At 38.7% G+C, this 27,372-nt stretch overlaps 1 protein-coding gene across 1 annotated transcript in view; it reads right to left on the bottom strand.

Moving 5' to 3' along the window:
* The window catches only part of chrna8 (cholinergic receptor, nicotinic, alpha 8), a 202,823-nt gene extending 176,512 nt beyond the window's left edge, over positions 1-26,311 (bottom strand). Inside the window, exon 1 of the mRNA XM_051702363.1 lies at positions 26,191-26,311. Coding sequence (XP_051558323.1) covers positions 26,191-26,263 — 73 coding nt within the window. The 5' untranslated portion in view covers positions 26,264-26,311. The remainder of the gene's footprint in view (positions 1-26,190) is intronic.
* Positions 26,312-27,372: the final 1,061 nt, after the last annotated feature.

Below are 27,372 nucleotides of genomic sequence, written 5' to 3'. Positions count from 1 at the left end.
GAACAAAACAGAAGAGCCCGATGTTCAATCTTGCAGCCTCAGTGCAGGCGGGTGCATGCTGGAATGCAAATTACCTAAACAAATAAAAGCAAACAATGAGAATGGCGCCAACATAAACTGCCACATTACAAATAACCATTTTATAAAACTCCTGATTTTACATACCGATAGCGGTGAAGCTACCACCATGAATGCAGCCGCAAACACACAGATGCCAATGGCATAGAAGAACAAAAAACAACACATATCATCACATGCAACATACGTACTGATCAAAACTCATGCTCACAAAGACAGCAACATACATAGATGGAAGGCAATCAGCCAACCAGTGACGCTTGATATGAATCATGCATGAACAGCCGCTAAACACACAAGGAAAACTAGCATTAACTGACTGGCTATGAACCCCTACCTAGCCAGAAAAGGAGCATGGTAAAAATAAACCAAACACTCTGGGGAACAACTTTGCAGGGAGACAACTGTCTTTCCCACTACAATCAGTTTATTTTTCTTACCCCATGGGTAAATATTTTTTTACCCATTGTTTTAAATTTAACATTATGTGAGGTTTAATTCTGTGAGATTAAATTTCAATCTGTTCATCACACAAAGCAATCCTATGGCTTTAGAAGACTTGGATTATAGCACAAGAGTCATATAGGCCACTTTAATGATACTTTTATGGTGCTTTTGTGCCCTATTTGTAGCTTGAAACCTCCGGTCTCCATACACTGTAACAGCATGAATAACATCAGTATCAGAATAAGTATCAGAGGCAGATGTTATTTGTGTGTATTTATGTGTATGTGTGTGTGTGTGTGTGTGTGTGTGTGTGTGTGTGTCTGTGTGTGTTCACTCACAGTAAAGGGCTTTCATGGGGATTTATGTCAATCTAAGTATGACTATGGCAGCACAAGTTAAAGCTCAAAGCTCAGATTGGTATCAGAAACACCGTAAATTTGCTGTAATCTTTTGGCAAACTTGTGATGTGAAAAATGACCCATTTTAATACTCTCCTTCTCCACTGAGGATAAAAAGCAATTCATTTTATATGGAAGCTTGATCAGGAACAAGATATTCTTTGACTCAAACATCAAATCATCTGGTCTAATGACATGCCAAGTATTTCAATTAATGTGTGTGGAAAAAAGAGAGGGAGGAAAACAGAAAGAAAGAGCAAATCCCTGTGGAATAAATGGGTCAGTAGGATTGTGCTATTGTCCAAATTAGCAATGATTGTCTGTCTTTAAACACTGAATAGGTATCACATCACTCTATCCCTGATGAAAAACAAGACAAGGATCAGGGGAAAGGCTAAACAAAGCACTCTTTGCCAATTGATTCATTCAGTAATGGCAGTAGTGGTGAACAGGGCAGAGGAGAGAGAACAGGAATTAGGAGACTAATCCCTTATTTTCATGCTTTCTATTGCCTGAGTATGGTCAAACTTTGTTTTGAGTATGGAATTTTTGTCCTGAGGTCCATGTATAATATTAGTAAAGTTCTTTGTGCCAAAAAAGTCATATTTAAGTTTTATATGACCATTTTACACTCTCTCTCTCTCTCTCTGGCCCTTAGAACTAAACAGTCTGTTTTTGGCTGCTTCACTCTAAAAAAAAAAAGAAAGTGCAGAAGTGCAACAGCACTGAGTGCTGTGAACCGGTGCGCATACTGCTTCCAGATTTGCTGCCATTTAACACTGTGAAAGGATCCCACAACAATCCATGCTGAAATATGCAGCACAAAAATCTGAAATGATATAAAATGTGTGTGCTGCAGATGACACACACAGCCAAGAACAAAACAAACTTTCCCTCGTTTTACCTTTATATCGTTAGTTCCTCTGTTATTTTGGAACACTAATATCTATCCTGCTTTCTCGGGTGATCCGAATCCGATCACAAGTGGTCAGGCAAGACACATCAATATAATTTGGAAGTTAAATGCATCTACTGTTATTAATTGTATATTTCAAGGGAAGGGTCTCTGACACAATGACTGCATACATCACATACACTGTGTTACTCTATGTTGATAAAGTGCAAAAAAGAAAATGAACAAAAATTAAGAAACTTAAAGGAAAAGTTAACCCAAAAATGAAAATTCAGTGATTGTTTACTCACCCCTGTGTTGTTATAACCCCATATGACTTTCTTTATTTTTCTTAACACAAAGGGAGAAATTGTGAAAAAAAATGTTGTGCTCAGCTATGTCATACAAAAGCAGTTTATGGTGACTACCTCTTCAAGCTCCAAAAGGACACAAAAGTACAATTCAGAAGTCTAATAAATTATTGTATGCGACTCAAAAAAAACAAAATCTAATGTATTAAGTGTGTGTGTGTGTGTGTGTGTGTGTGTGTCAGACATCCACAAAAAGAGTTGTTAGATATGTTATTCTCGGCCAAAATCAAGTAGTTTTAACAGTTTAAAGAAGTGAGATGCTGGCTTCAGTATAATCTTATGAGAATGATTTTGGACCGGTACCAGTTCATAGTGGATTGGGTTACCCGGCACTATGCCAAATATAGAAACCAAGCGATCGACAGAATGTCCCGTCGCTCTTTCCAGCTGCTTGGTACAAAGCAAAAAAACTCTGATTAACATAGAAAATATAACTTTTATTGCTTGTCGTTTGGCATCTGGTTAATGCTGGGCATAGAAATGCATCTATTTTTTGACTACAAAGTCTTCAGACATGTTTGTTAGTGCTGTATTCTGGTTTGTGTGCAGCTATGTTGTGTTTTCTATTGTTAATATCGCTGTTGGTCCTGTTGAAGCAAAAAAATATGAGTCTTACGCTTGAACGGCCCATCTCGAGAGGCTGCTTTGCACTGCTCTCGTACAAGGAGCTCTAAAGCTCGCGTGCAGTCTGTTTCATGAATGCGCACAGGAGATCAACAGTCGGTCAAGAGTTTCACTTAATAATACGTTAGATTTCGGTTTGTTTCTCACCAAACCTTATGGGATTCCTTCAGAATAATACATGAGTCGCATACAATAATTTATTAGTCTTCTGAATTATACTTTTGTGTCCTTTTGAAGCTTGAAGAGGTGGTCACCATAAACTGCCATTATATGATGTCATTGAGCACAAATTTCTTTTCACAATTTCTACCTTTAAGGATTAAAAGGTTAAGAGTTAGGAAAAAGAAAGTCATTTCATAGTTGCGGAACTTCGGAACAGTTGGGTACAAATGGTCTAAAGGCCCCCTAGGGTAAAAGGCACTTTTGATTTTATTTTCTCCCAAAACACTAAACAGCAACAAATTACACCACCGTACTTTCCTTAACACCTGTTTGTCAGTATAGGCTACACTGCAAAATATTCCTGATGCATGAGATCATTGCGTGCAATATATAAAGTTTGAATCTGAGTTAATTTTCTCAAATATTAAATCATATTTAAAATGTTGCAAATTTATGTAGCTAATGAGAACCCCTGAAATTATCACATTTATTTTAAAACTAAATATTTTTTTGTAATTTTCAGTTTTGTTTAAGGTGATTAAATCAAATGTTTTTTTTTTAATAACTGTCCAATGTGTGAAGGGATAGTATTTGGGCTAAAAATCACCCCTGATAAAGGGGCTAAAGGCTATAGGGATAATATAGGACAAACAAAGTGGGCGCTTAATCAAAGAATGACACAGCAGATTCTGTCAGTGATTCTGTTTCCAGTAAAAGTAATGCAAGAAACACAACAGAATAAGTAAGACTGAAAATAGGCCTAAAAGGACTGTGAGGTAATATTAGTATTGTGTGTATGCGGGGTGTGGGGGGTGTTGAAGGGGTAATGGGTTTAGGCACTGCATGCCACTGGTTTCTGTGAAAGTGATTTTTTTTTTTTTTTTTTGCTCTGGAGAATCATTGTAACTTGGGACTTATAGGGCATGTACCTCTACAACAGCTGCCTGTGTTTAGGCTAAATATAAAACTCACAAAATCGATAGTTCCAACTTTAAATTATGACTGGATGTGCCACGATTGGAGCTGTTGTAAAATAGCCTAAATGTATGCACTTGTGGTTGCATATCAGTTGAATTCTATTTTAGGGGTCATTACAAGCTTTTTTTTTTTTTTGTATTTATTTTTTTATTATTATTATTTTAATATGTTCCTTGAGGTTCACTTATAATATTAGGAAAGTTTTTTGCACAAAACACAGTCATCTATTTGTTAAACATGATAATTTCCCACCCTTATTCTGGTCCTCTGTCAGAAACACTCATGTTTGGTGCTCCTTCTCCTTTAAGACTTGACAGTAAACGCCCACTGTTATGATTGGCTCTCTGCTCTTGACTGACCTGATCTCTCCTTGCCATCTAACTGCTCACCGCTACTGGGCAGTCTACTGAAGTGATAAAGGTAAAGTAGGCGTTGATGTGTTGTGGAGGCGGTCAGATGCAAATGTCTTCCACAGTGTGATATCACAATGTGGAGGAAGTAGAGTATGAGACGTTTTGGCAGCTTGGTTTCAACAAATGCTCTTTTTGCTGTGAGGAGTAAGTTTTGAGTTCTGAAACTTACGGTATGTTTTTATAGTACAATGACCTCTTATAAAGGAGAAGTTGATTTCTCATGTCATGTCCCCATTAATGTGACATGTGCTATTGCTTGGTAGCCTACCGTTGGGCTAATGAAATATTTCTTGTCGTAATAATTGTTTATTCTTAACTCTCTGAAAGATTTAGCACATTAATGTGGGTATGAAATATTGATAGACCTGATACACTGCTGCGGCCGCAGAGCAAGTATGGAGACTTGCTACTGCTAGAACATACACAGATATACTGAGTTAAGCATGAGTACATACTGCTGCACACTTAGAAAACAAAACACAAAACATGCTGCATCAAGCATGTATGACATGATGCTGCACAATTTGATATGAATACAATACCCCAACAGAGCAGGGAAGCTGCACAAATGCATAACACAAAACACAACCCCCAAGCAAGCAGATCTACTGCCAAGAATTGTGCACTGCTGCTGCACTGAAGAACCATGTGCACAGAGTGTATACTAGCTTGGTGTGCCTAGGCTTGCTTGGCTGAATGGCATAACACTAATGGCTTAAATGGCTAGTGACCTGACCGATAATATGTACCTGGACCTGGAAAGATGAGCGCTTATTTAACTAGTGACTTACACTAGCTATGAATTTAAACTAGTAAACTAAGATAATGATGTGGCCAGTGCCTGATTTGGCTCCAGCTTCCCTTGATAAAGATGCGCTTTTATGAGTCATGGCCAAAAGTAGACCTTAACGTGCAATCCCAGCAATCATTAGCATTTGTAGAGAAAACTCTTACTCATACAATTACAACTGAGAATATGCATTTAAGAACAGAACAACAGGATTCATAAACATACAGTCAGCCTCATTTCATGAACATGACGTGACCCTGGCAACATTTTTGCAAAATGCAATTTTGTTTCATTACATGTTTCGCTATAGTTTCCAGCGAGGGACACCAAAAGCAAGTGATCAGACAAGGTTTTTAAGGTGAATGATAAATGGAGGTTTTAATGAGTGAAACATAACTCCCTAACCTAAAACTTTAACCTACACCTAACCAATAGTGTCCTAAAGCAAATTACAGGTAAAAACAGACATCCTTACCCTAACCAACACCTAAACCTAACTGATAGTATCCATAAAGCAAATGCTACATGAAAAGTACATTTTCTGAAACAACCACATCATTTTGTGTTGCTTCTATGATATTTTCGGCTCACGTGTCAACTTACATGCTTGGCTGGGCTCGAGCCTCGGTCTTCCGAGAGAGCTACCGCACAAACTAATCACATCGGAATGAGTGTGTAAATGTAGGTGGGTCTGTAATTTAAGCATTAAAATGTAAAAGTGTTTCTATATCATAACAAAGCAGTGTGTGAGTTAGAGCAAAAAATACGTGTTTATGAAGTTATAATCAGCCATTGTACTCCTGATTTGTGTGAAAGTGAATAAAACGCACAGTTGTTGTAGCGCCCTGTAGGGGTGGGCGATATGACCTTATATCACAATATGGATAATTTTATATCACAGTAACGACATATATAAATATAGCTGTGAGCAGCAATTAACGGGGTTCAAGCAGTTTAAGGCCTTTAAGCACATGCGTAAAAAGGTATTATGTTTTATTTAGCAAGCATGTAACCACCTAGATCATAGATGGAATAGACCATTTACAGCCAATTCAGTCAATTTACTAAGGAAATACATGGTTTTAAAGCTTTTTAAAGCTCATAGCACCACCTATGGTCTGATCTCCATAAAAGTCTTCATGCTTGTTTAGAATCATATGTTGCATGTTCTCACCTAATCCACCACATAAACCTCACCTAATCGTGAAGTTCTGAGTTTTTGTTTAGGAATTATAAATGACACTGTTATAGCTACCCAAAGGGTAAAGTTCAACTTTTTTTTTTAATAATTATTGCCCTAGAGAGTCCAGAGAATGTACTGCATTGGTTTTATTGAGGCTGAGTGAAAAACCTAGGACTAGTTCACAGAAGTAGGTTTTTTACATAATCGTGAATATTTAATGAACGATTTGATTGACAGCAGTGGTTCTTGAGGCAAAGTTGTTCAGTATGAGGAGATCTAACAAATTATATGAATTATAGCTGTGTCCCAATTCAGAGGATGCATCCTTCAAAGGTCGCATTTGAAGGCCGATTGCGTCATTATTGCGCGATAAAGGCTGTCCCAATTCGAAGGCTCCTTCAAATGCGGCCTCCAAATGCATCCTTCGTTTCCCGTGAAATGAAGGATACAACAGATGGATCCTTCGCGGCCTTGCCTACCCCAGAATTCATTGCGCACCAGTGACGACAGGATTGTTTTGAGAGAAATTGCAGAATTACACTTTTAAATGTAAGTATTGGGTTTCAACTTACTCAAATATCAAATGATACAAATGTAAAAAAAATTAAAAAAAAACCTTTAAAGTGGTTCAAATGTTGACATATCTTACTAAGATGGGATTATATATATAGAAATGGTATATATATTATATACAGAAATGAACCATGGTGAAAAAGTTTAATATAACTTTCAAAAAAGTCCAGTACAAACGTTAGTCACTCGGCAGCTGTCACAGTTGTTAGGCGACAAGAACAGTCCTCCGTAGGCTAGACTGTCCCAATTAACAATGCTCAGTCCGACCTTCGTGGCCTTCGAAAGCGTGGCCTTTGAAGTTTGAGTCCTTTGAAGGATGCAGCCTTTGAATTGGGACACAGCCATTGTGTGTATGTGTGAAACACCACGTGATGACAAAGGCATAAATCTCGTTAGCGCCATCCATTGGCCGATTTCTTTCAAATTTCTCACAGACCTCTAGGGCCAGGAGTCGAACAGGCCCACCGAGTTTTGTGCCGATCAGCCTCCGTTAACCGTTTTCAACTCAATCAGACTAATGGTTGCGTAGTTAGAGCTTTTTTCCTGTTTTTTTCCTGTTATAGCGCCACCAAGTGGCCAAACTCTGCATTTTATTTACTGTGACCTCAGATTGAGCTCAAACATATGTGTTCCGAGTTTGGTGAAAATATCTCATTTCATTCGGGCGTTATAGCCATTTTAGTAGAAATGGCCCGCCCTTTTCGAACGTTTTGGCACCCCTTAGCGACCGTGAGTCGAAATTTCAACTTTTTTTTATATAATTATTGATAATCAGACTCCAGAGTATATTTCTGCACTGGTTTGGTTCCGATCGGGCGAAAAACCTAGGACTAGTTCGCAAAAGTAGGTTTCATGAAAAATGTTTATAGGCGGAAATTAAATCGGAGATATATGTTTTGTTTGGTTTGAGCCAAGGATTCCAATGGTATAAAGAGTCTACGACAAACGGTCTAGGAGTTATGAGCAGTTTCGTGTTTTTGATCGCTGTAGCGCCCCTATTGACCGATTTGGCCGAGTCCGTGTTTCTGAGTAGCGAGCAATACTACTACCATCTGACCAAGTTTCAAGTCTTTAGGCCTTACGGTTTGCTCTACACGATCAGTTTTATGGCAGTATAATAATAATAATAATAATAATAATGCAAATCGTAACAATTACAATAGGGTTTCAGCACGGAGCGCTTGAACCCCTAATAAAAATCTTAACAATTACAATAGGGTTTCAGCGCTAAGCGCTTGAACGCCTAAAAATCTTTACAATTACAATAAGGTTTCAGCGCTGAGCACTTGAACCCCTAATGATATAGTAAAATTATCTGGAAAATCAATAAAAAGCTAATTATATATTGAATAACCATATATGGACAATCCAGACAGTAAATTAAATACTTTATAAATAAAAACTACTTCCTCTTTTATAATTTTCTCTTTATTTGGAACTTAACAAGCATGGTCAAAGTAAAAATACATTAAAAAAAAATACTCAACTTGGTTTGAAATCAGCTTTATGCTAAATTTCACATTATGACACATTTCAGTCTGAAATGTTGTTAACCAATATTATGTTATTTATATACAGTATATTAATAATAATAATAATATGATTATATATGTAGGGCTTTACCGGTTGTTTAGATCAGTGTTACTATCAGAAATAATTAATCATTATTTCTGTAGTTATTAATTAATATTTTAATTAATTAATTGGATCTAACTCATTAAAACCTCATATGGGGCTCCAGTAAATTTAGTGTGCTACGTTTAGGAGCAAGTTTGGTTATTAGCAATAATTAACAATTATCAAAGATAATTATTAATTATTAAAATCAATAGAACATTGAGAATCAATGTTAGCTTTTTTAAACCTTTAAAATCAACAATTATCAAAGATAATCGTTAATTGTTAACATCGATGAAACATTAATTAAAATTAATACTAGCTTATTGATCATTCAAATTCAATCATCAAAGAGAATTATCAATTATCAAAAATCAATAGGATATTAATAAGGATTAACAATGACGGGGCACCACCCTGAAATCAGGGACTAATAACCGAATAGTAAAACAGTCTCAATATTAGATTGTTTTCTTAGGAAAAATCGACATCCGAAGAATATCGATTTTCGGGAAAAAAACAAAACAATGAATGAAGGTTTGAATCCGAGCACTGACATCCCGTCAGCATGACACAGACATATGCGAAACAAACCAAAACACTTCTCTTTGTAATATAAACAAAGTTTATTTATGCAGTAATATCAATTAATAATTAATACAATGCAGTCAATAAACTTCCGACTTACAACTACAAACTAAACAGTGATATGATTAGATATGGAAATAAAAATAATTCTATAACACATAGGGTGTGTGTGTGTGACAGTGTGTGTGTGTAAGGAGGAACGCGCACAAAATAGCGGACGTGACTCTCGTGGAGAGTATGTCACGCGAGACTTCCGGCCAGGGAATATGACCGCGAATGGGGGCGGAGATGGCGTCTACCGGTTACCGTGTATATCCACTTGTACGATAGTTTAGGGACAAAGCTGGGCTTTAGCATTTAAGCTATCTATGAGCCAAAATGTGTGCCAGAATGTTTGTGAGGGGTCACGTGCCTGCGTGTGTGTGTTTGTGTGTGTGTGTAATTAGTATAAGAGAGAGAGAGAGAGAGAGAGAGAGAAGTGACAGCCCTAAAGCTGATTTCGCGATCGTGGGAGAGAAAGCAGCTGTTTAGTTCGTCGCTCAGAGACGCGGTGGACGGCTCGTAAACAGTCCCGCGTTATTTGACTCTTTAATGGATGAACTCAGCTGCTGTCTCACCCGCGATGGCAAAATTGCACAACAATCCAATTTGGTTGGACCACAATACAGCAAAACAAATTCAATAATTAATACCCTGAGTATTAATAATGAGCGGACATGGCGATCCGTAAACTGTACAAGCAAAAACCTTGAAACACAAGAATAACACGCTATAATATTCTATCTCTGCCCAGACGTAAACCTCTTACTTGTATCGCATGAGGACACAGGTAGAATGTGTTTTCCTCCGTCCTTTAACTTTGACCCGGTTCCTTGAGGCTCGGGTGATGATGGGAGGCCGTTTCCTCGCTCTGTCGGCGGGCGGTACGGCTGTTGATTGTCGGCGGGCGGTACGGCTGTTGATTGTCGGCGGGCTGGCGGAGAACTCAGAAATGTCGACTTGATTGAAGATGGAAGAGAAATCCTTAATCTCTTCACTTCTGTAGGCAAACGGATGAAGATGCGAATTGCTCGGCGGTCTCCTTCGGATCCGTTAGAGTGTTCGGTGGAACACAGAGTAATCTCAACTGGTCCAGCGAGATGGAGATTGTATGGCCACAGTTTCAAGTCGTACATTACTTCCTTGTGCCACGAGGTTGCACCTGAGAGAAGCAAAAAGCTACGTCTATATTCGGTGAACTAAGTCGCTGGAAGCGAATTCTGGACACATTTCAGAATTATTTCAACTCCTGATGATGTCATGTTTGAGGGACGTTCTGTTGTGTGCCTCATCCAATAGGAGTTGAGAGCTCGATCCTTTAGTGAGCAAGGCTTCATGGATCTGTAGTCTGTTTTGGACTCCCTTTGTTTGATTTTGGCACGATTTTTATCAGTAAAATTTACAACTTAGAAGGTGGGGGCTTGAGTTATGTTTTTACGACTGTGTTAGGCCTGCCTTTGTCTTCTATCTGAATACATGAGGCCCAACATATATTAACTTCTCAAATTCAACATCTTCTCAAAGCAATACAACAAAGAAAAAATACATAAGTAAAAATATCCAATGAAAATAAACACTTCATTAACACAGGCTCTTAATGACAGTTTCCACCTGGTATTACGATGTGTCTCAGGTGATCCGATCATATGTGGGTCAGGTGAGACACGTCGCTGTTCACACCTGGCAGCTTAAATGCGTCTCCTGTGACCACTTGTGTTCGGATTTGGAGGGGAGGGACATCAATCAATATGTCAGTGTGTTACTGCATGATAATAAACTGCAACAAAATCAGAAAAGATAAAGCACAACAAAAATGGCATGCTGTTTCTCCCAGATGTGGTTGAAATTTAATCTAAGCACAAATGTAGAATTCTGTCAAGCAGAATTATTCTTTATTTTTGTTGATTACCTGTATTAAAGGAGCTTCAGGTGTTTGTGCTTGTCATCTGTGTTGATATTAGGCCTGTCACGATAACTAATTTTGTTGGACGATATATTGTCACAGAAATAATTGCGATAACTTAAAACTTGATTAACTGTAATTTTAAGACCATTTTATGCCACTGATATAATGATAATATAATAGCATAATAATGCAAGTACACCCTTTCAAAGAGCAATGAACTTTTAATTTTTAAAAATATTCAGACATGGGGGGCCTGGATAGCTCAGCAAGTACTGATGCTAACTATCACCCCTGGAGTCGCGAGTTCGAATCCAGGGTGTGCTGAATGACTCCAGCCGGGTCTCCTAAGCAACCAAATTGGCCCGGTTGCTAGGGAGGGTAGAGTCACATGGGGTAACCTCCTCATGGTTGCAATTAGAGGTTCTCGCTCTCAATGGGGTGTGTGGTAAGCTGTGTGTGGATCGCGGAAGGTAGCATGAGCCTCCACATGCGGAGTCTCCACGGTGTCATGCACAATGAGCCACGTGATAAGATGCACGGATTGGCGGTCTCAGAAGCGGAGGCAACTGAGACTTGTCCTCCACCACCCAGATTGAGGTGAGTAACCGTGCCACCAGGAGGACCTACTAAGTAGTGGGAATTGAGCATTCCAAATTGGGAGAAAAGGGGATAACTTTTTTTAAAGAATATTCAGACATTGAAATCGGAATGTAAAAAAAAAAATAAAGTCGGGAAGGTCCCTCTCCATCTCCAACTGCGGTTTTTGTTCCCAGCTCGGAAAACTGGATGGGATGGTTATGTTTTAGATGAGCTTTTAGGTTAGTTGTAGGGCTTGGCAAGATGGCTTCAGAAATTATATCTCGATATTTTTCAGCAAATTAACGATATTCAATATAAATCTCGAAAATTATGTTTTTGCTCTGAAATCAGATGAACGTTCATTTCATCTAAACAGCCATTGTAGCCAAGTACAATTCATATTTCAAAGGTATTAAATAAAAATCTATTTAAAAACAATGAAGGCATTTTTCCTAAAATGTTTCACTAAATTAACACAAGGGAGAGTAAAATGTAATCATTTTCATTGATTTGCACACTTATATTTAACAAACAATCATACATGGAAGCTTAATAAAAATCTTATTTACCTTCATATTGTAATGATGAGGAGGCGGAAGCCGAGGAAGAATCCATATGCGGATGTTTATTCAAACAGTCCATCAAAATCCAAACACAGTGTCAGAAAAACAGGCAGTGAGGTCAAAAACACAGTAAAGCAGTCCAACCAGGCAAACAGGCAAAAGGGGAGATCCAAAAGAGAAGTCAAAACAAACAGGTCAAAACACTAGGTAATAAGGCAATGATATAAACGCTTGGTAAGGCAGATGATCTGGCAATACTTCGCAATATGGGAATGAGCATGCATGGCTTATATACTGGGCAAACAGGAAATTACATTACAGGAACTGATGTGGCAGGAAACATGAAGTGACAGTTCAGAATTCAGGTGAGGGCTCCCTCTGGTGGGAAGGAGACCGCTCATGTTACAGAACCCCCCCCCTCTAGGAGCGACTCCTGGCGCTCAGCGTGGACGTCCCCGTGGTCGTGGCACTGGGCGGTCTGGCCTGGCTCGATGAAATTCCTCTATGAGTGAGGGGTCCAGAATATCAGAAGCAGGTATCCATGATCTCTCCTCAGGCCCGTATCCCTCCCAGTCCACCAGGTATTGGAGCCGACCCCCTCTACGCCTCGAGTCCAGCAGCATGTTCACCCTATAAGCTGGCGATCCGTCAATGTCCAACGGAGGCGGTGGTTCTTGAGACTCAGCGTTGGGATCAGCATTCAGGTGGACCGGTTTGAGGAGCGAGACATGAAGTAATGGAGAGATGCGGTAGTTAGCAGGAAGCTCAAGCTGATATGTAACCTCATTTATCTGTTTTACGATTTTGAATGGGCCAACATATCTTGGGCTGAGCTTCCTGCTCGGCAGACGTAACTTGATGTCCCTCGTAGAGAGCCAGACCCTCTGTCCTGGTTGGTAGCGAGGATGTGGGCGCCATCTTCGGTTAGCCTGGAGTTCTTGCCTTCGTACGGCTCTTTGAAGATGGACATGAGCGCTATCCCATACCCTCTCGCTACGACGTATCCAGTCGTTGACCGCAGGAACAGAGGAAGGTTCGCCAGACCACGGAAACAAAGGAGGTTGATATCCTAGCACGCATTGGAATGGGGTTAGTCCTGTAGAGGCATGGGTTAATGAATTCTGTGCATATTCTGCCCATGGCAAGAACTCTGCCCACTGATTCTGTTCCCGGCTACAGTATGTTCTCAGATATCTATCGATTTCTTGATTCAGTCTCTCGACTTGACCGTTTGACTGGGGGTGATATCCTGACGTCAGACTCACATTTATGTCTAATTGTCGGCAGAAGGCTTTCCACACCTGAGATGTGAATTGAGTCCCCCGATCAGAGACGATGTCTTCAGGTAAACCATAGATGCGGAAAACCTGGTGAAACAGGGCTTGAGCCATTTCCATGGCGGTTGGCAGACCCTTGAGGGGAATAAGACGGCAAGACTTGGAGAATCTATCAATGATGACAAGAATTGTTGTGAAATTTTCGGATGGAGGGAGATCAGTAACAAAGTCTATTGACAGGTGAGACCATGGACGTTGCGGGATGGGTAGTGGTTGCAGAAGACCAGATGGCAGTTCCTTGGGGGTCTTCGTTTGTGCACAAACTTGGCAGGCTTTCACGTAATCAGTTACATCTCTGTTCATCATTGAGCACCAGAAAGCGTTGTGGATTAATTTGATTGTGCGTGAGATACCTGGATGACCTGAGGTGATGGAGGTATGAACCCATTGCATGACCCGTTGTCGTAGTTCCTGGGGAACATATTGTTTGTTCGGGGGACACATAGCAGGCGGAGGATTTTGCTGCATGGCTCTTTGGATCTCCTCCATGATGTCCCAGTTCACAGGATCGATAATTACAGAAGAAGGGAGAATGGGTTCAGGAGAATGAACTTGGAGAGGAGGGTCATGGCGTCTGGAGAGGGCGTCTGCCTTGCTATTCTTACTTCCTGGGCGATATGTCACAGTAAATTGGAATCTTGAAAAGAACAGTGACCATCTGGCCTGACGTGAGTTTAGTCTCTTGGCACTCTTTACATACTCAAGATTTTTGTGATCGGTGATAACCTGGAACGGGTGAATGGCTCCCTCCAACCAGTGTCTCCACTCCTCTATCGCAGCTTTCATGGACAGTAACTCCATATTTCTAACATCATAGTTTCTTTCGGCAGAAGTGAGTTTTCTTGAAAAAAAATGCACACGGGTACAACTTAGCTGGTTGACCCTGACGCTGTGACAGTACTGCTCCAATTCCGCAGTCAGATGCATCCACCTCCACTACAAATGGGAGGTTAGGGTCAGGGTGTTTCAGGATAGGTGCCGAAGTAAAACTTGACTTGAGTTTTGTGAAGGCGATGGTGGCTTCGTTTGTCCACTTTAACTTGGATGGTTTCCCTCTCATAAGAGACGTCAAAGGAGAGGCGATCATGCTGTAATTCCTGATGAAACGCCGGTAGAAGTTGGCAAAACCTAGAAATCTTTGAAGTTCCTTGATTGTGGATGGTTGGGGCCATTCTGTGACTGCCTGGATCTTGGTAGTGTCCATCTCCACTCCCTGATGACTTATGTGATATCCCAAGAACGTTGTTTTGTGAACATGGAACTCACATTTCTCAACTTTTACATAGAGTTGATGCTTAAGAAGACGAGAGAGGATGTTTTGGACATGTTCAATGTGTTCAACTTCCGACTTTGAGTAAATTAGGATATCGTCAATGTAGGCAATAACATACTGGTTCAAGATGTCTCTGAAGATATCGTTAATGAATGACTGAAACACAGCTGGCACGTTGGCTAGCCCAAACGGCATCACCAAGTACTCATAGTGACCTCTGGTGGTGAGAAATGCAGTCTTCCACTCATCAAGTTCCTTAATCCGGATGAGATTATAAGCGCTTCTTAAGTCTAACTTGGTGTATATCTTTGCTTCACGAAGTTGTTCCAGGGCAGCAGGAACAAGAGGGAGCAGATAGCGGAATTTTACCATCACGTTGTTAAGTCCACGATAATCAATGCATGGTCGTAGACCTCCGTCCTTCTTCTCAACGAAGAAGAAACCTGCTGCTGCTGGTGAGGTTGAAGGTCGAATGAATCCAGAGTTAATAGCCTCTTCGATGTAATCTTCCATGACTTGAGATTCTTGACGCGATAGTGGGTAGACTTTACTCTTAGGTGGCATGGCACTGGGCAGAAGGTCGATGGTGCAATCCCAGGGGCGGTGTGGTGGTAGCTGTGTAGCTTTGGATTTGCTGAATACCTCTAAGTAGTCGTGATAGCAGGCAGGAATTTTGGGACTGGGGGCAGAGAACGGACTCTCAACACTCGTGGCGAGAAATGGTCTTGGCATATTGATGTTCATGCAATGGGTGAGGCAGAATTTGGACCAGTGAGACAGTTCTCCATGATACCATGATAGTACAGGATCGTGAACAGATAACCATGGATGTCCAAGGATGATTTCATACCTGGGTGAGTCAATGATGTAGAGTGATATGTTTTCACTATGGAACAGACCAATCTGTAGCTGTGCAGGTGCAGTTTGTCGGGTGATACCTCCCTCAATGGGTTTATTGTTGACATTAGTGATGCAAATTGTGGGAACACAAGGTAACGTAGGTAGACTGTATTTCTTGACAATATCTTTGTTGATCAAATTCAGAGCAGCACCAGAGTCAATCAACGCAGTCAAGGTAATGGGACCATTTTTTGTAGTCAGTTGAACAGGAATCAACAACGATTTTGATATCTGAAGAGAGCATTGATTAACACTCCCCCGTCTGGTAGTAGTGGTGGCTCTCCCGACGTTACGGTGGCCTGCTTCACCGCAGTAAAAACACAGATCATGTTGGCGGCGTTGAGTTCTCTCTTCATCAGATAGATGTGCATAGCCTATTTGCATGGGTTCTTGGTTGACGGTTGGTGTAGTGAGGAAGTGTGTGTGAGGCAGATGAGCAGATTTCCTCTTAGGATTGTTTCTCAACAGGTTATCTATCTTGATGGCCATAGTAACAAACTCAGAGAATGTTAAATCCTCACCCTTGCAGGCCAGTTCCGTCTGAAACTCAAGGTTTAAACTCTGTTTGAAAACAGCCCTTAGAGACATATCATTCCATCCACTTTGAGCGGCCAGGGTTCTAAATTCTATAGCGAAATCTGTAGCGGTACGGTTGCCTTGAGACGTGTAACAATTGTGTGGAAATATCCTTTCCCCCCTCGGGATATTCAAACACATCTCTGAGTAGTTGTAAGAAGTATGCAAAGGAGGAACGAAACTGTGAATCCATCTCCCAAACCACTGCAGCCCAATAAATCGCCTTACCAGATAGCAATGACATCAGAAAAGTGCATTTACTTGCTTCACTTTGAAACTGATCTCTCTGGCTTTCAACATAAATGCGTGCTTGTCTGATAAAACCACGACATTGTCCTGCAGAGCCATCAAACTTGTCTGGCAACGCCAGTCTTACCGTTGGTGGTGTAGCCGAAGGAAGCGAATATAGTGGGTCAAATGATCATTTGCCGACTGCAGTTTGTTGAGCTGCTCTTGGTAGTTCTTCAGCATTTCGCTCTGATAAGCGAACGCCGCTTGAAGCTGAGAAACTTCCGCTGGATTCATAGTAGGCGAAGTATTCTGTAATGATGAGGAGGTGGAAGCCGAGGAAGAATCCATATGCGGATGTTTATTCAAACAGTCCATCAAAATCCAAACACAGTGTCAGAAAAACAGGCAGTGAGGTCAAAAACACAGTAAAGCAGCTCAACCAGGCAAACAGGCAAAAGGGGAGATCCAAAAGAGAAGTCAAAACAAACAGGTCAAAACACTAGGCAATAAGGCAATGATATAAACGCTTGGTAAGGCAGATGATCTGGCAATACTTCACAATATGGGAATGAGCATGCATGGCTTATATACTGGGCAAACAGGAAATTACATTACAGGAACTGATGTGGCAGGAAACATGAAGTGACAGTTCAGAATTCAGGTGAGGGCTCCCTCTGGTGGGAAGGAGACCGCTCAGATGTTACACATATATTTTTACTAAAACATTTTTCTTTGTGAATGAACAAGGTGTGCAAAAACTACTTTTTTTGGAAACCAGATGAACATTGCATTATACTAAATTACTGTGGAACCCAGTCAAGATTATTATTATAATATAATACTAAACCATTATTATATTCAGGGTAAGATTTGTTAAAAAAAATAAATGTATATATTTCTGTCCTATTTAATTCACCCTAAACTGGGGTTTTAGGGGCCGTTTACACGACAACGTTTTCAAATAAAACGGAAAACTTTTTATGCGTTTTGGCTGTTCGTTTTCACGACAGTGGCATTTTGGGGCCTGAAAACGCAAACTTTTGAAAATGGGTTTCAAAGTGCAAGTTTTTGAAACGATGCCCTTATCGTCTCTGTGTAAACACACAAAAACGTAAATTTGTGAAAACGATGACGTCATGCGCACGCGTATTACGTGTTCAGTCTATAGGTATGCGTGCGAGTACTTCAAAACAACGCGCGAGACATTCAAAACTACAATGGCGGACTACAGGACTGTGTTTGTGCTGCTCAAGATTTTGAGTTTATTGACGCTTCTCCAGCAAAGTGTAGATCTTCATTGTTTGTATTCACCGCTCTGTGGAAGAATGCTTATGTGCACAGGCACGTAGTGTTTCTTTACAAAGTGACATCGCCATCTACTGGCCTGGCATGCATAATGCAGCGTTTTTAGTCATTTTCGTGGATCTGTGTGAACGGGGATCGTTTTGACATTGTTGTCCTCTGTACGCGAAACTTTTCAAAAACGCAAAGGAAAAACATTTCAGTTTTTAGTACATCGTTGTCGTTTAAACGTACCCTTAATTTTGACACTGCAAGTACAGTTGTGTTTATTTCACCTTCACCAGGAGCTTTTATTATGAAATGGGAAGTGCAATGTTTGTTTGACAGTTCTAAGTTTAGGATCTTGTGAACCGCTGTCAAACCCTCCTTACTATTCTGCGTTTGTAGATTTGTACAATAACTTTATAGCAGTTACTAATGTTTGGAATTGTGCGAATGCTTGAGCCTGCAGTACTTTAGAGTGCAGGTGAACTGCACTACAAACATCGGTTCATTCTGAAGCGCACACAGACCATGTTTATCTGTCTTTAATCGCAGCCTTTGGCGGTTAAATAATCACAAATGATCATATCTCCATTTTGATGTTATTTTGATTAATTATACAGCCCTGAAGAATCATGAAATTAGTCTACTGATGCACTCTATGAAACTTAATGGCCAGATAAAAGGCTCATTAAAATCATCACGATATACATGATATTGTTGAATTTTATATCTTCAGCAAAATCATCGTGATGATATTATGATTATTCAATGTATCGCCCAGCCACTGTTATTAAACAAAGTCAACAAACTGACTCGTTCACATTAATGGGCTCTCCTCTCTCATTCAGCTTAAAGCCAAAATGTTCCCACACCAGAGCTGTGGAATGCGGCTTAGAAACCAAGTCCATTTGGACATATTCTTCCAAACTTTCTGGCTGGAATTATGCAGTCATTGGGAAAAGCACCTATTAAAACACCTATTAGCCTTGAGTAACACGTAATCTTCACCTGTCACTGTCCACTCTGTGTGTGTGTGGAGGAGCTGCCTGAGCCCTGCCTCCGACAAACATGCATGTAAACACAATGGGCAATATAGAGGACAGCAAAAATTATCAAGGTCATGTCCATATATTGTACGATAAGTCGATAACGTAATTATTGTGACAGGCCTAGTTGATTTCAGACACACTAAAGAAGATCTGTAAAGCTCTCGTGATTATGTATGCATCCGCTTTATAAAACTTTCCGATCAGACGGTTATTTTCTTTTTAAGAAAAAAACGTTTGCCCATATAAATGGAAAACTTTAAACTCTTGTTTTAGGAGGTGCAGGAGTTGATTGACAGGTAAGGGATGGCCCTTCACTGCTGCCGGGATGCATACAGGACAGATTAGCATTCACACCTCAAATGCGATGTGAACACATGCGTAATTGACCACATTCAAATGTGGTTTCTGTGATCCAATCACAAATAATTTTAGACCCCGTTTAGACATGTATTTAGGGCTGACCACATGTGAAATGCATCTTAATACCAGGTGGAAACGGGGTCAATGATTTAAGTAATCTCCATAGAGAATATGTGATCATCTGAAGGCAAACATAGCTACTTTGTTTTCTAATCTCTAACATCATTCGAACAGACCAGTAATGGTGATGATGTGTAGTTTTAAACCCCTTTATTATGTCCCCCTATTTAGACTGTCATGTTCAGTTATTCCTGGTCTAGTCTTGTTCATAGTAGCTCTGAAGCTAGTAGTTCCTTTGTTCTTCAAGCCTTGTGTTAGATGTATTTGTACATTCATCTTCTTCATTAAATACTGCATTTGTGTTCACTATCTTCTCTCTCTCCTGGCTCATTGCTGACAGTTGTGTGGTCTGCGCCACAATTTTTAGTTGCTCAAGTGATCCCGCTCTGCACTCTCCTGTTTCCAGAGCACAAATATTGAAATGCCTGATGGATTTGCGTGCTCCAGAGATACTCACGTGAAACAAAGATGCGCGTGTAAGATGAGATACATATTTAGCACTTATGAATGTCGAACACAAAATGAATGTCATTGAATTTGCTGAATTTCATTCAACTTTTCAATGCTGGGAAAACCCTGTCCATGTCTCTTCAATTCTCTCAGTCTTATGTGAAGCCCTGCTCACTGATAGATACGCACATGAATATTTAAGTATCGCAATACACACAAAATAGAAAATTCTCAATTAATTGACACATTATATCGTCGCCACAATATAAATCGTCACATCGACCAGCCCTAAAGCCCAGTGTTGGGTAAAGTTACTTTTAAAAGAAACTCGTTCGAATATTGCGTTACTCCTTAAAAAAGTAACTAAATTAATTAAAAAGTAGCTTTTTATGGAAAGTAATGTGTTGCGTTACTATTGCATTACTTTTCTTTTTATCTCCACCCGCCACTCTCTCTTCTTTCAGAGCAAAATCGTTATGCATTCCATTCAAATGAGCCATGCATTGTATACAAGAAACATTACGGGTAGTGATACTGTACCTACTGCTACTGTACAACACTCATGTAAAAACAACATGCTAAACAACAGTTGGTCTATTAATGTCATATTTATAATTAAGTGACTCAATAACAGGAATGTGCATGATTTACTTTTCCATCTGCATGACAGCCAACATGAATATTAAAAAATAATCACTGTCTTACCTAATGCAACAAAGTCCAACACTTGAAAATACATTACAGGTGCATCTCAATAAATTAGAATGTCGTGGAAAAGTTCATTTATTTCAGTAATTCAACTCAAATTGTGAAACTCGTGTATTAAATAAATTCAATGCACACAGACTGAAGTAGTTTAAGTCTTTGGTTCTTTTAATTGTGATGATTTTGGCTCACATTTAACAAAAACCCACCAATTCACTATCTCAAAAAATTAGAATATGGTGACATGCCAATCAGCTAATCAACTCAAAACACCTGCAAAGGTTTCCTGAGCCTTCAAAATGGTCTCTCAGTTTGGTTCACTAGGCTACACAATCATGGGGAAGACTGCTGATCTGACAGTTGTCCAGAAGACAATCATTGACACCCTTCACAAGGAGGGTAAGCCACAAACATTCATTGCCAAAGAAGCTGGCTGTTCACAGAGTGCTGTATCCAAGCATGTTAACAGAAAGTTGAGTGGAAGGAAAAAGTGTTGAAGAAAAAGATGCACAACCAACCGAGAGAACCGCAGCCTTATGATTGTCAAGCAAAATCGATTCAAGAATTTGGGTGAACTTCACAAGGAATGGACTGAGGCTGGGGTCAAGGCATCAAGAGCCACCACACACAGACACTACAGTTGTCGTATTCCTCTTGTTAAGCCACTCCTGAACCACAGACAACATCAGAGGCGTCTTACCTGGGCTAAGGAGAAGAAGAACTGGACTGTTGCCCAGTGTTCCAAAGTCCTCTTTTCAGATGAGAGCAAGTTTTGTATTTCATTTGGAAACCAAGGTCCTAGAGTCTGGAGGAAGGGTGGAGAAGCTCATAGCCCAAGTTGCTTGAAGTCCAGTGTTAAGTTTCCACAGTCTGTGATGATTTGGGGTGCAATGTCATCTGCTGGTGTTGGTCCATTGTGTTTTTTGAAAACCAAAGTCACTGCACCCGTTTACCAAGAAATTTTGGAGCACTTCATGCTTCCTTCTGCTGACCAGCTTTTTAAAGATGCTGATTTCATTTTCCAGCAGGATTTGGCACCTGTCCACACTGCCAAAAGCACTAAAAGTTGGTGAAATGACCATGGTGTTGGTGTGCTTGACTGGCCAGCAAACTCACCAGACCTGAACCCCATAGAGAATCTATGGGGTATTGTCAAGAGGAAAATGAGAAACAAGAGACCAAAAAATGCAGATGAGCTGAAGGCCACTGTCAAAGAAACCTGGGCTTCCATACCACCTCAGCAGTGCCACAAACTGATCACCTCCATGCCACGCCAAATTGAGGCAGTAATTAAAGCAAAAGGAGCCCCTACCAAGTATTGAGTACATATACAGTAAATGAACATACTTTCCAGAAGGCCAACAATTCACTAAAAATGTTTTTTTTATTGGTCTTATGATGTATTCTAATTTTTTGAGATAGTGAATTGGTGGGTTTTTGTTAAATGTGAGCCAAAATCATCATAATTAAAAGAACCAAAGACTTAAACTACTTCAGTCTGTGTGCATTGAATTTATTTAATACACGAGTTTTACAATTTGAGTTGAATTACTGAAATAAATGAACTTTTCCACGACATTCTAATTTATTGAGATGCACCTGTATATGTCATAATATGCGGTGCCCATCGACAATGCCAGTGTCAACTTGAAATGTTTTTCAGAAGTCAGTGGGGAATGCCAAACTAACATGTTCAAAGAATGTGTCTAATGAATAAATTAATATTTTTCACTGAAGTCATCTCAGTGTAGGCTTCTTTTGAGTTAATTGAGAAAACATTCAGAGCACAGTGCATACAGACGTACAGCTGCAGGCACCACTGCCTGATTGCATACTATTTCAAATGCTTATATGGATATAACTTGAATGAAATCATTTTTTATGCTACCCAAATATCATAAAATTATTTGTTTTACAAATCACACTACTTGTTTAATATAAAACCAAAATGTTTAATCATTTTAAAAATGAAGAGATTATCTCTACGCACACAAACCATGTAGGATGTTGCTCGCAGCCGCTGATCCAGAGTTAGCTTTTCTCATCTCAGGTGAGTACAACTGGATTCCACCGAAGGATTCAGATTTATGTTCATTTACAAGCAATATTTTGCATTTTTTAAAAGCAATCTCAGGGAGGGCTAAAAGAAGATTGTGGCGCTCTGAACATCACTGAAACGCATTGCTCATAATCTCTAGAACTACAATACCCATCAGGCATACATAAATCAGCTTCATTCTCTATGCTTTACTAATAAGCAAGTCTCACACTATCTAAAACTATATTACCCATTATGCACTACACAAACATACAACAACATCTCCTCCCACAGAGCTGGCATTCTTTTACTCCTGATTTCTCACAAATCAGGGAAAGGAGAGGTGTAAAAGGTAACCCAGATATTATGGTCTTAAATAAAAAATATAAAAATTGTGTTACTTTACTCATTACTTGAAAATGTAATTACTAGAGCTGTCAGAATTAACACATTAACGTATGTGATTAAAAAAGTTTAACAAGTTAATTTTTCTTCATTGCGATTAATACACCAGCATAAACGCTAATTACCACAGAAGCTGTCAAGTCTTAACTATCACCAAAACGCAGAATGAGACTTTTTTGCCTGCAAGTGCTTTTCATGAGGATATAAAAGCGGCACTGACGCCCTGACGTGAAACATGAATGTGGCTTTACGATTGCTGTAACAAACCAGATAGCTACCGGCAAATTGTGGAGGATTTCAGTTTAAAAGAGTTAATGCACATTGCAATGAAAATGCAACATATCTATGTGTGGACTAGTTCTTTCAATTAATCAAACTCCCACTTAGACTTTGGGAAACAATTAATGTTACTTGAATTGGTGATATTTTAGTGCATTTCTATCCTTATACTGTGGAAGGCTTTGTCTGGAAAATGTTAATAAAGCATTATATATTATTTTGTTTTCTTTTCTTTCCTAAGATGGAAATAAATGCATTTTGACATGAAAAGAAGTATATATAGTGTCAAATTTAATCACATTCAAAATTAACTTCAAACAATTATGCTATTAATAGCGAATAAAAAAAAAATGTAATTGACTGACAGCACTACTAATAACCAGGGTTGGAGAGTAACGGAATACATGTAACGGGAATACGTATTTAAAATACAAACTATAAGTAACTGTATTCCACTAGAGTTACAATTTAAATCATTGGTATTTAGAATACAGTTACATTCAAAAAGTATTTTGATTACTGAGGAGATTACTCTGCATTTTATTGTCATTTGTTTCATTTAATATTTAGTCCTTTCAGATGGAAAACATTTATACATATAAATGATGCGATCCAAAGTGCATTTGGGCAGCAGTGAAACACTTTCTTATGATGTGTTACATTCATACGAGCAGACAGAGAAGTAAGTTTGAAGTAAGTTTGGAGCAGAAGAAATAGAAATAAACCTTGTGTAAAATGTCAGCTTTACACTAAGTTAAAATGCTATTTCTTTTACATGCATGTTACCAGGCACAATCATATATATATATATATATATATATACTGTATATATATATATATATATATATACTGTATATATATATATATATATATATATATATATATATACTGTATATATATATATATATATATATATATATATATATATATATATATATATATATACTGTATATATATATATATATATATATATATATATATATATATATATATATATATATTTTATCAAGAAAATTAACTTTAGATTATTATTTTTATATTTTTTTTTTCTAGTAAGACCTTTGATACTAGGGCAAAAATCGTATTCTTTATAATATTTTTTTTTATTGTTTTCCTGTAAAAATATCTAAAAATCCTTAAAACAAGATAAATTTGATTTATGTTGTTTTAGAAACAACACTGCATAAGATATTTAGGTTTTTCAGAGAATGTATTTTTAACATGTGTATTTTGTCTTACTTTACTGGCAGAGTTTTTATAGTCAAAACAAGTGAAAAAAAAAAAAATCTACCAGTGCTGAAGAAGTAATCCAAAGTATTTAGAATACGTTACTGACCTTGAGTAATCTAACGAAATACGTTACAAATTACATTTTACAGCATGTTTTCTGTAATCTGAGGTGGAATACATTTCAAAAGTAACCCTCCCAACCCTGCTAATTACGTAGCATGCGTTAATTGTATCACATGACCCCCAACACTTGTAGCACCTCTAGTGTTAATTTCACCAGGAAAATGCAGCAAAACATAGAATAGGGCACGTTCGTTCTATGAGACAAAGTTGCATACAGTACAGACATATGATAATATCTTGACCACACTTAGAGGGCTCTGGACTGGTTTATTGAGGACTCTCCACATTTATACTTGAATTCATATTTCCTCTTTGTTACTAATATGACAGCTAGCAAAATCCCTCTCTCTCTCTCTCTCTCTCTCTCTCTCTAATCTGCATCCTGACCATCTCTCAGCCAAATGATGTAAACTTCTGGTCTATGGGATATTAAGGTCATGGGTTAAAATCTAACATTCCACAGTAGCTGGGGGTGTGATGTGAATGTTATCGGAATGTTAGATTTTTACCAATATTAGGATACAGTCCTTTTTAGCAGGAAATATTGTATAAAAACAAAGAACAGTCATGTCCATGGATATTATTTTAAATAGGAGACAAGAGTGATCCCAAAAAATGTGGAAAACTATACTACCTTTTAAAGAAACCTGCAAAATCAGCCTTAATATATTACCTTAGCTGGCACAGAACTGACCAAAGCTATAAAATCACAGTCATTTTGCTGAAACACTTAGACTATTATAATCAGAAGAACTGGCACAATGTGAGGATGACCTCTGCATGCAGTTCAGGGGAACCCCCACCTTAAATGGTTAGATGTAAAAGCCATAAATATTTCCAGAACAAAATAGATTTAAGAGTTCTGGCTGACATTAAAGGAAATAAAACACACCAAGAGACTGCTTTCATGTCTTATGAATTGCACAGATTGTCCTAAGAGGTAAAAGGCATACTTATATGGTGCGAGACGTTGTTTACAAATACTGAAATGAAGTCAACCATACACTTGATGCGCGCACGCATGCGCACATACTGTACATTCCTGCAATGAGTTAACCCCTGATAAGGATAGATTATAAAGCTTTTCTTTTATCCTGCCCTTTCCATGCTTACTCACGTCTTATACTGGTGTATTAACGAGCAGATTTAAGGATATATGGTATTTTTTGTCAGTGCATGCTCGTGTTAGTGCGAGCGTGCCAGATGTTACTGGGGTTTTAAGAGGTCGTGGTGCTACAAGGCAAATCGCATCCAGAAACTCTTGAAAGCTAAACACACACATACACATCAATTCTCGCATTTGTATGCTGTGAAATGATTATTATTCACTTTTATTTAATAAGTCTAACTAATTATTTAAAACAATCCAAGTCATAATTTAAGTAGCATAAGCAAGCAAAGCAATTAACCAGCCACTTGCTGTGGGAATAGAAAATATAACTGACAAAATGTTAATGTTTGAAATATAATGTATCCCTTCTACATATACTGACGGGGAAAACTGATCTAAAGCAACTCATTGTACAATGTTGTCGATCAGGGTTAATGTAGGCTACACAAATGCATGTAATTTTATGTGCGTGGTAATTTTAGCTAAAGAACTTAGAAAAACATATTTGCACCCACCTTTAATACAAAATGAAGCCCATACAAAAATTCCAAGCTGTAGAATCCCCAAATATCTTTGATTCTGCATCATTCCTGTAATGGAAATAGGTCCTTACAGGAACAAGCCTACTAAACTTTGATCTGTCAGCATCCGAGCAGTGTCCTTAGGTAAACGCGCGATCTCTCTCTCTCTCTCTCTCTCTCTCTCTCTCTCTCTCTCTCTCTCTCTCTCTCTCTCTCTCTCTCTCTCTCTCTCGCTTTTAATTTCACAAATAGGCATGAGCATTCCGTCCATAATCGGCATGTTATCTGTATCAACTATGACCCATTAGCGTTCTTTTTCTATGGTATAATCAAAACTAAGTCAAGAATCTAATCACTATGCACTATACATAAACAATTTAAGGGATTGACTTGCGCTCATATGCGTAAAGAAACCATCTGGACACGGGCTATCTGCCGGAATCATTTAACTCATTATCACTTGGTGTGGATAATATGTTGCAAGCACGACATGGGTGCTTGTAAGATAAACACTCAAATAATTGGATCCTTGTTGATATGTATTAATATTTATTATGTGTTGTAACTTATTGTGTTAATTTTTGGTTCTGTTAGAATTTAATTTTGTATAAAAAAAATAAAATAAAAAAAAGAGCACATCATCAAGTGTTTTGAAGCATTAAATCTGACGTAGCATATTACACGCTTATCGTAAATTTATTTTAGTGGTTAAAGATGAAGGTCGCTGTTTTTAACTCCGTACCGTGCGATTCATGATTCCTGTCATCATTGTGCCCTTGAGAAAAGCGCTTAAACCATGTTGCTTCAAGGGGACTTTTCCTATAGTCAAGTAGCCTGCCGTTATTCGCGATGAATAGCTCCAGTGAATATTTCTCAGGGTGAGGTAAGTATGTTTCTGCATAGACATGCCTTGACTGTTAAAATACTATTGAATATTTCCTACTCAGAAAAAAAGGTAGACTACTGTTTAATACATTTAACACATGTTGACTTTTGTGTCATTGGGGTAATTTGTCACTGAGGGAATCTGAGAACACAGTTAAACATTCAAAACAAAAGTTCTGATAGGGGAGAGCGGGGCCCAAACAAACAATTTTTTTGGTTTTCTTAAGTTTGTGTATATGCACTTTTTTAACAATAATTTTATACATGTTTGGTACAAATATTTGGTCTTGT

The sequence above is a fragment of the Myxocyprinus asiaticus genome, chromosome 7 (assembly GCF_019703515.2).
Source record: "Myxocyprinus asiaticus isolate MX2 ecotype Aquarium Trade chromosome 7, UBuf_Myxa_2, whole genome shotgun sequence".
In the NCBI taxonomy this organism is placed as follows: Eukaryota; Metazoa; Chordata; class Actinopteri; order Cypriniformes; family Catostomidae; genus Myxocyprinus; species Myxocyprinus asiaticus.
The sequence above is the reverse complement of the archived record's forward strand: the minus strand, read 5'-3'. Positions and strand labels throughout refer to the sequence as shown.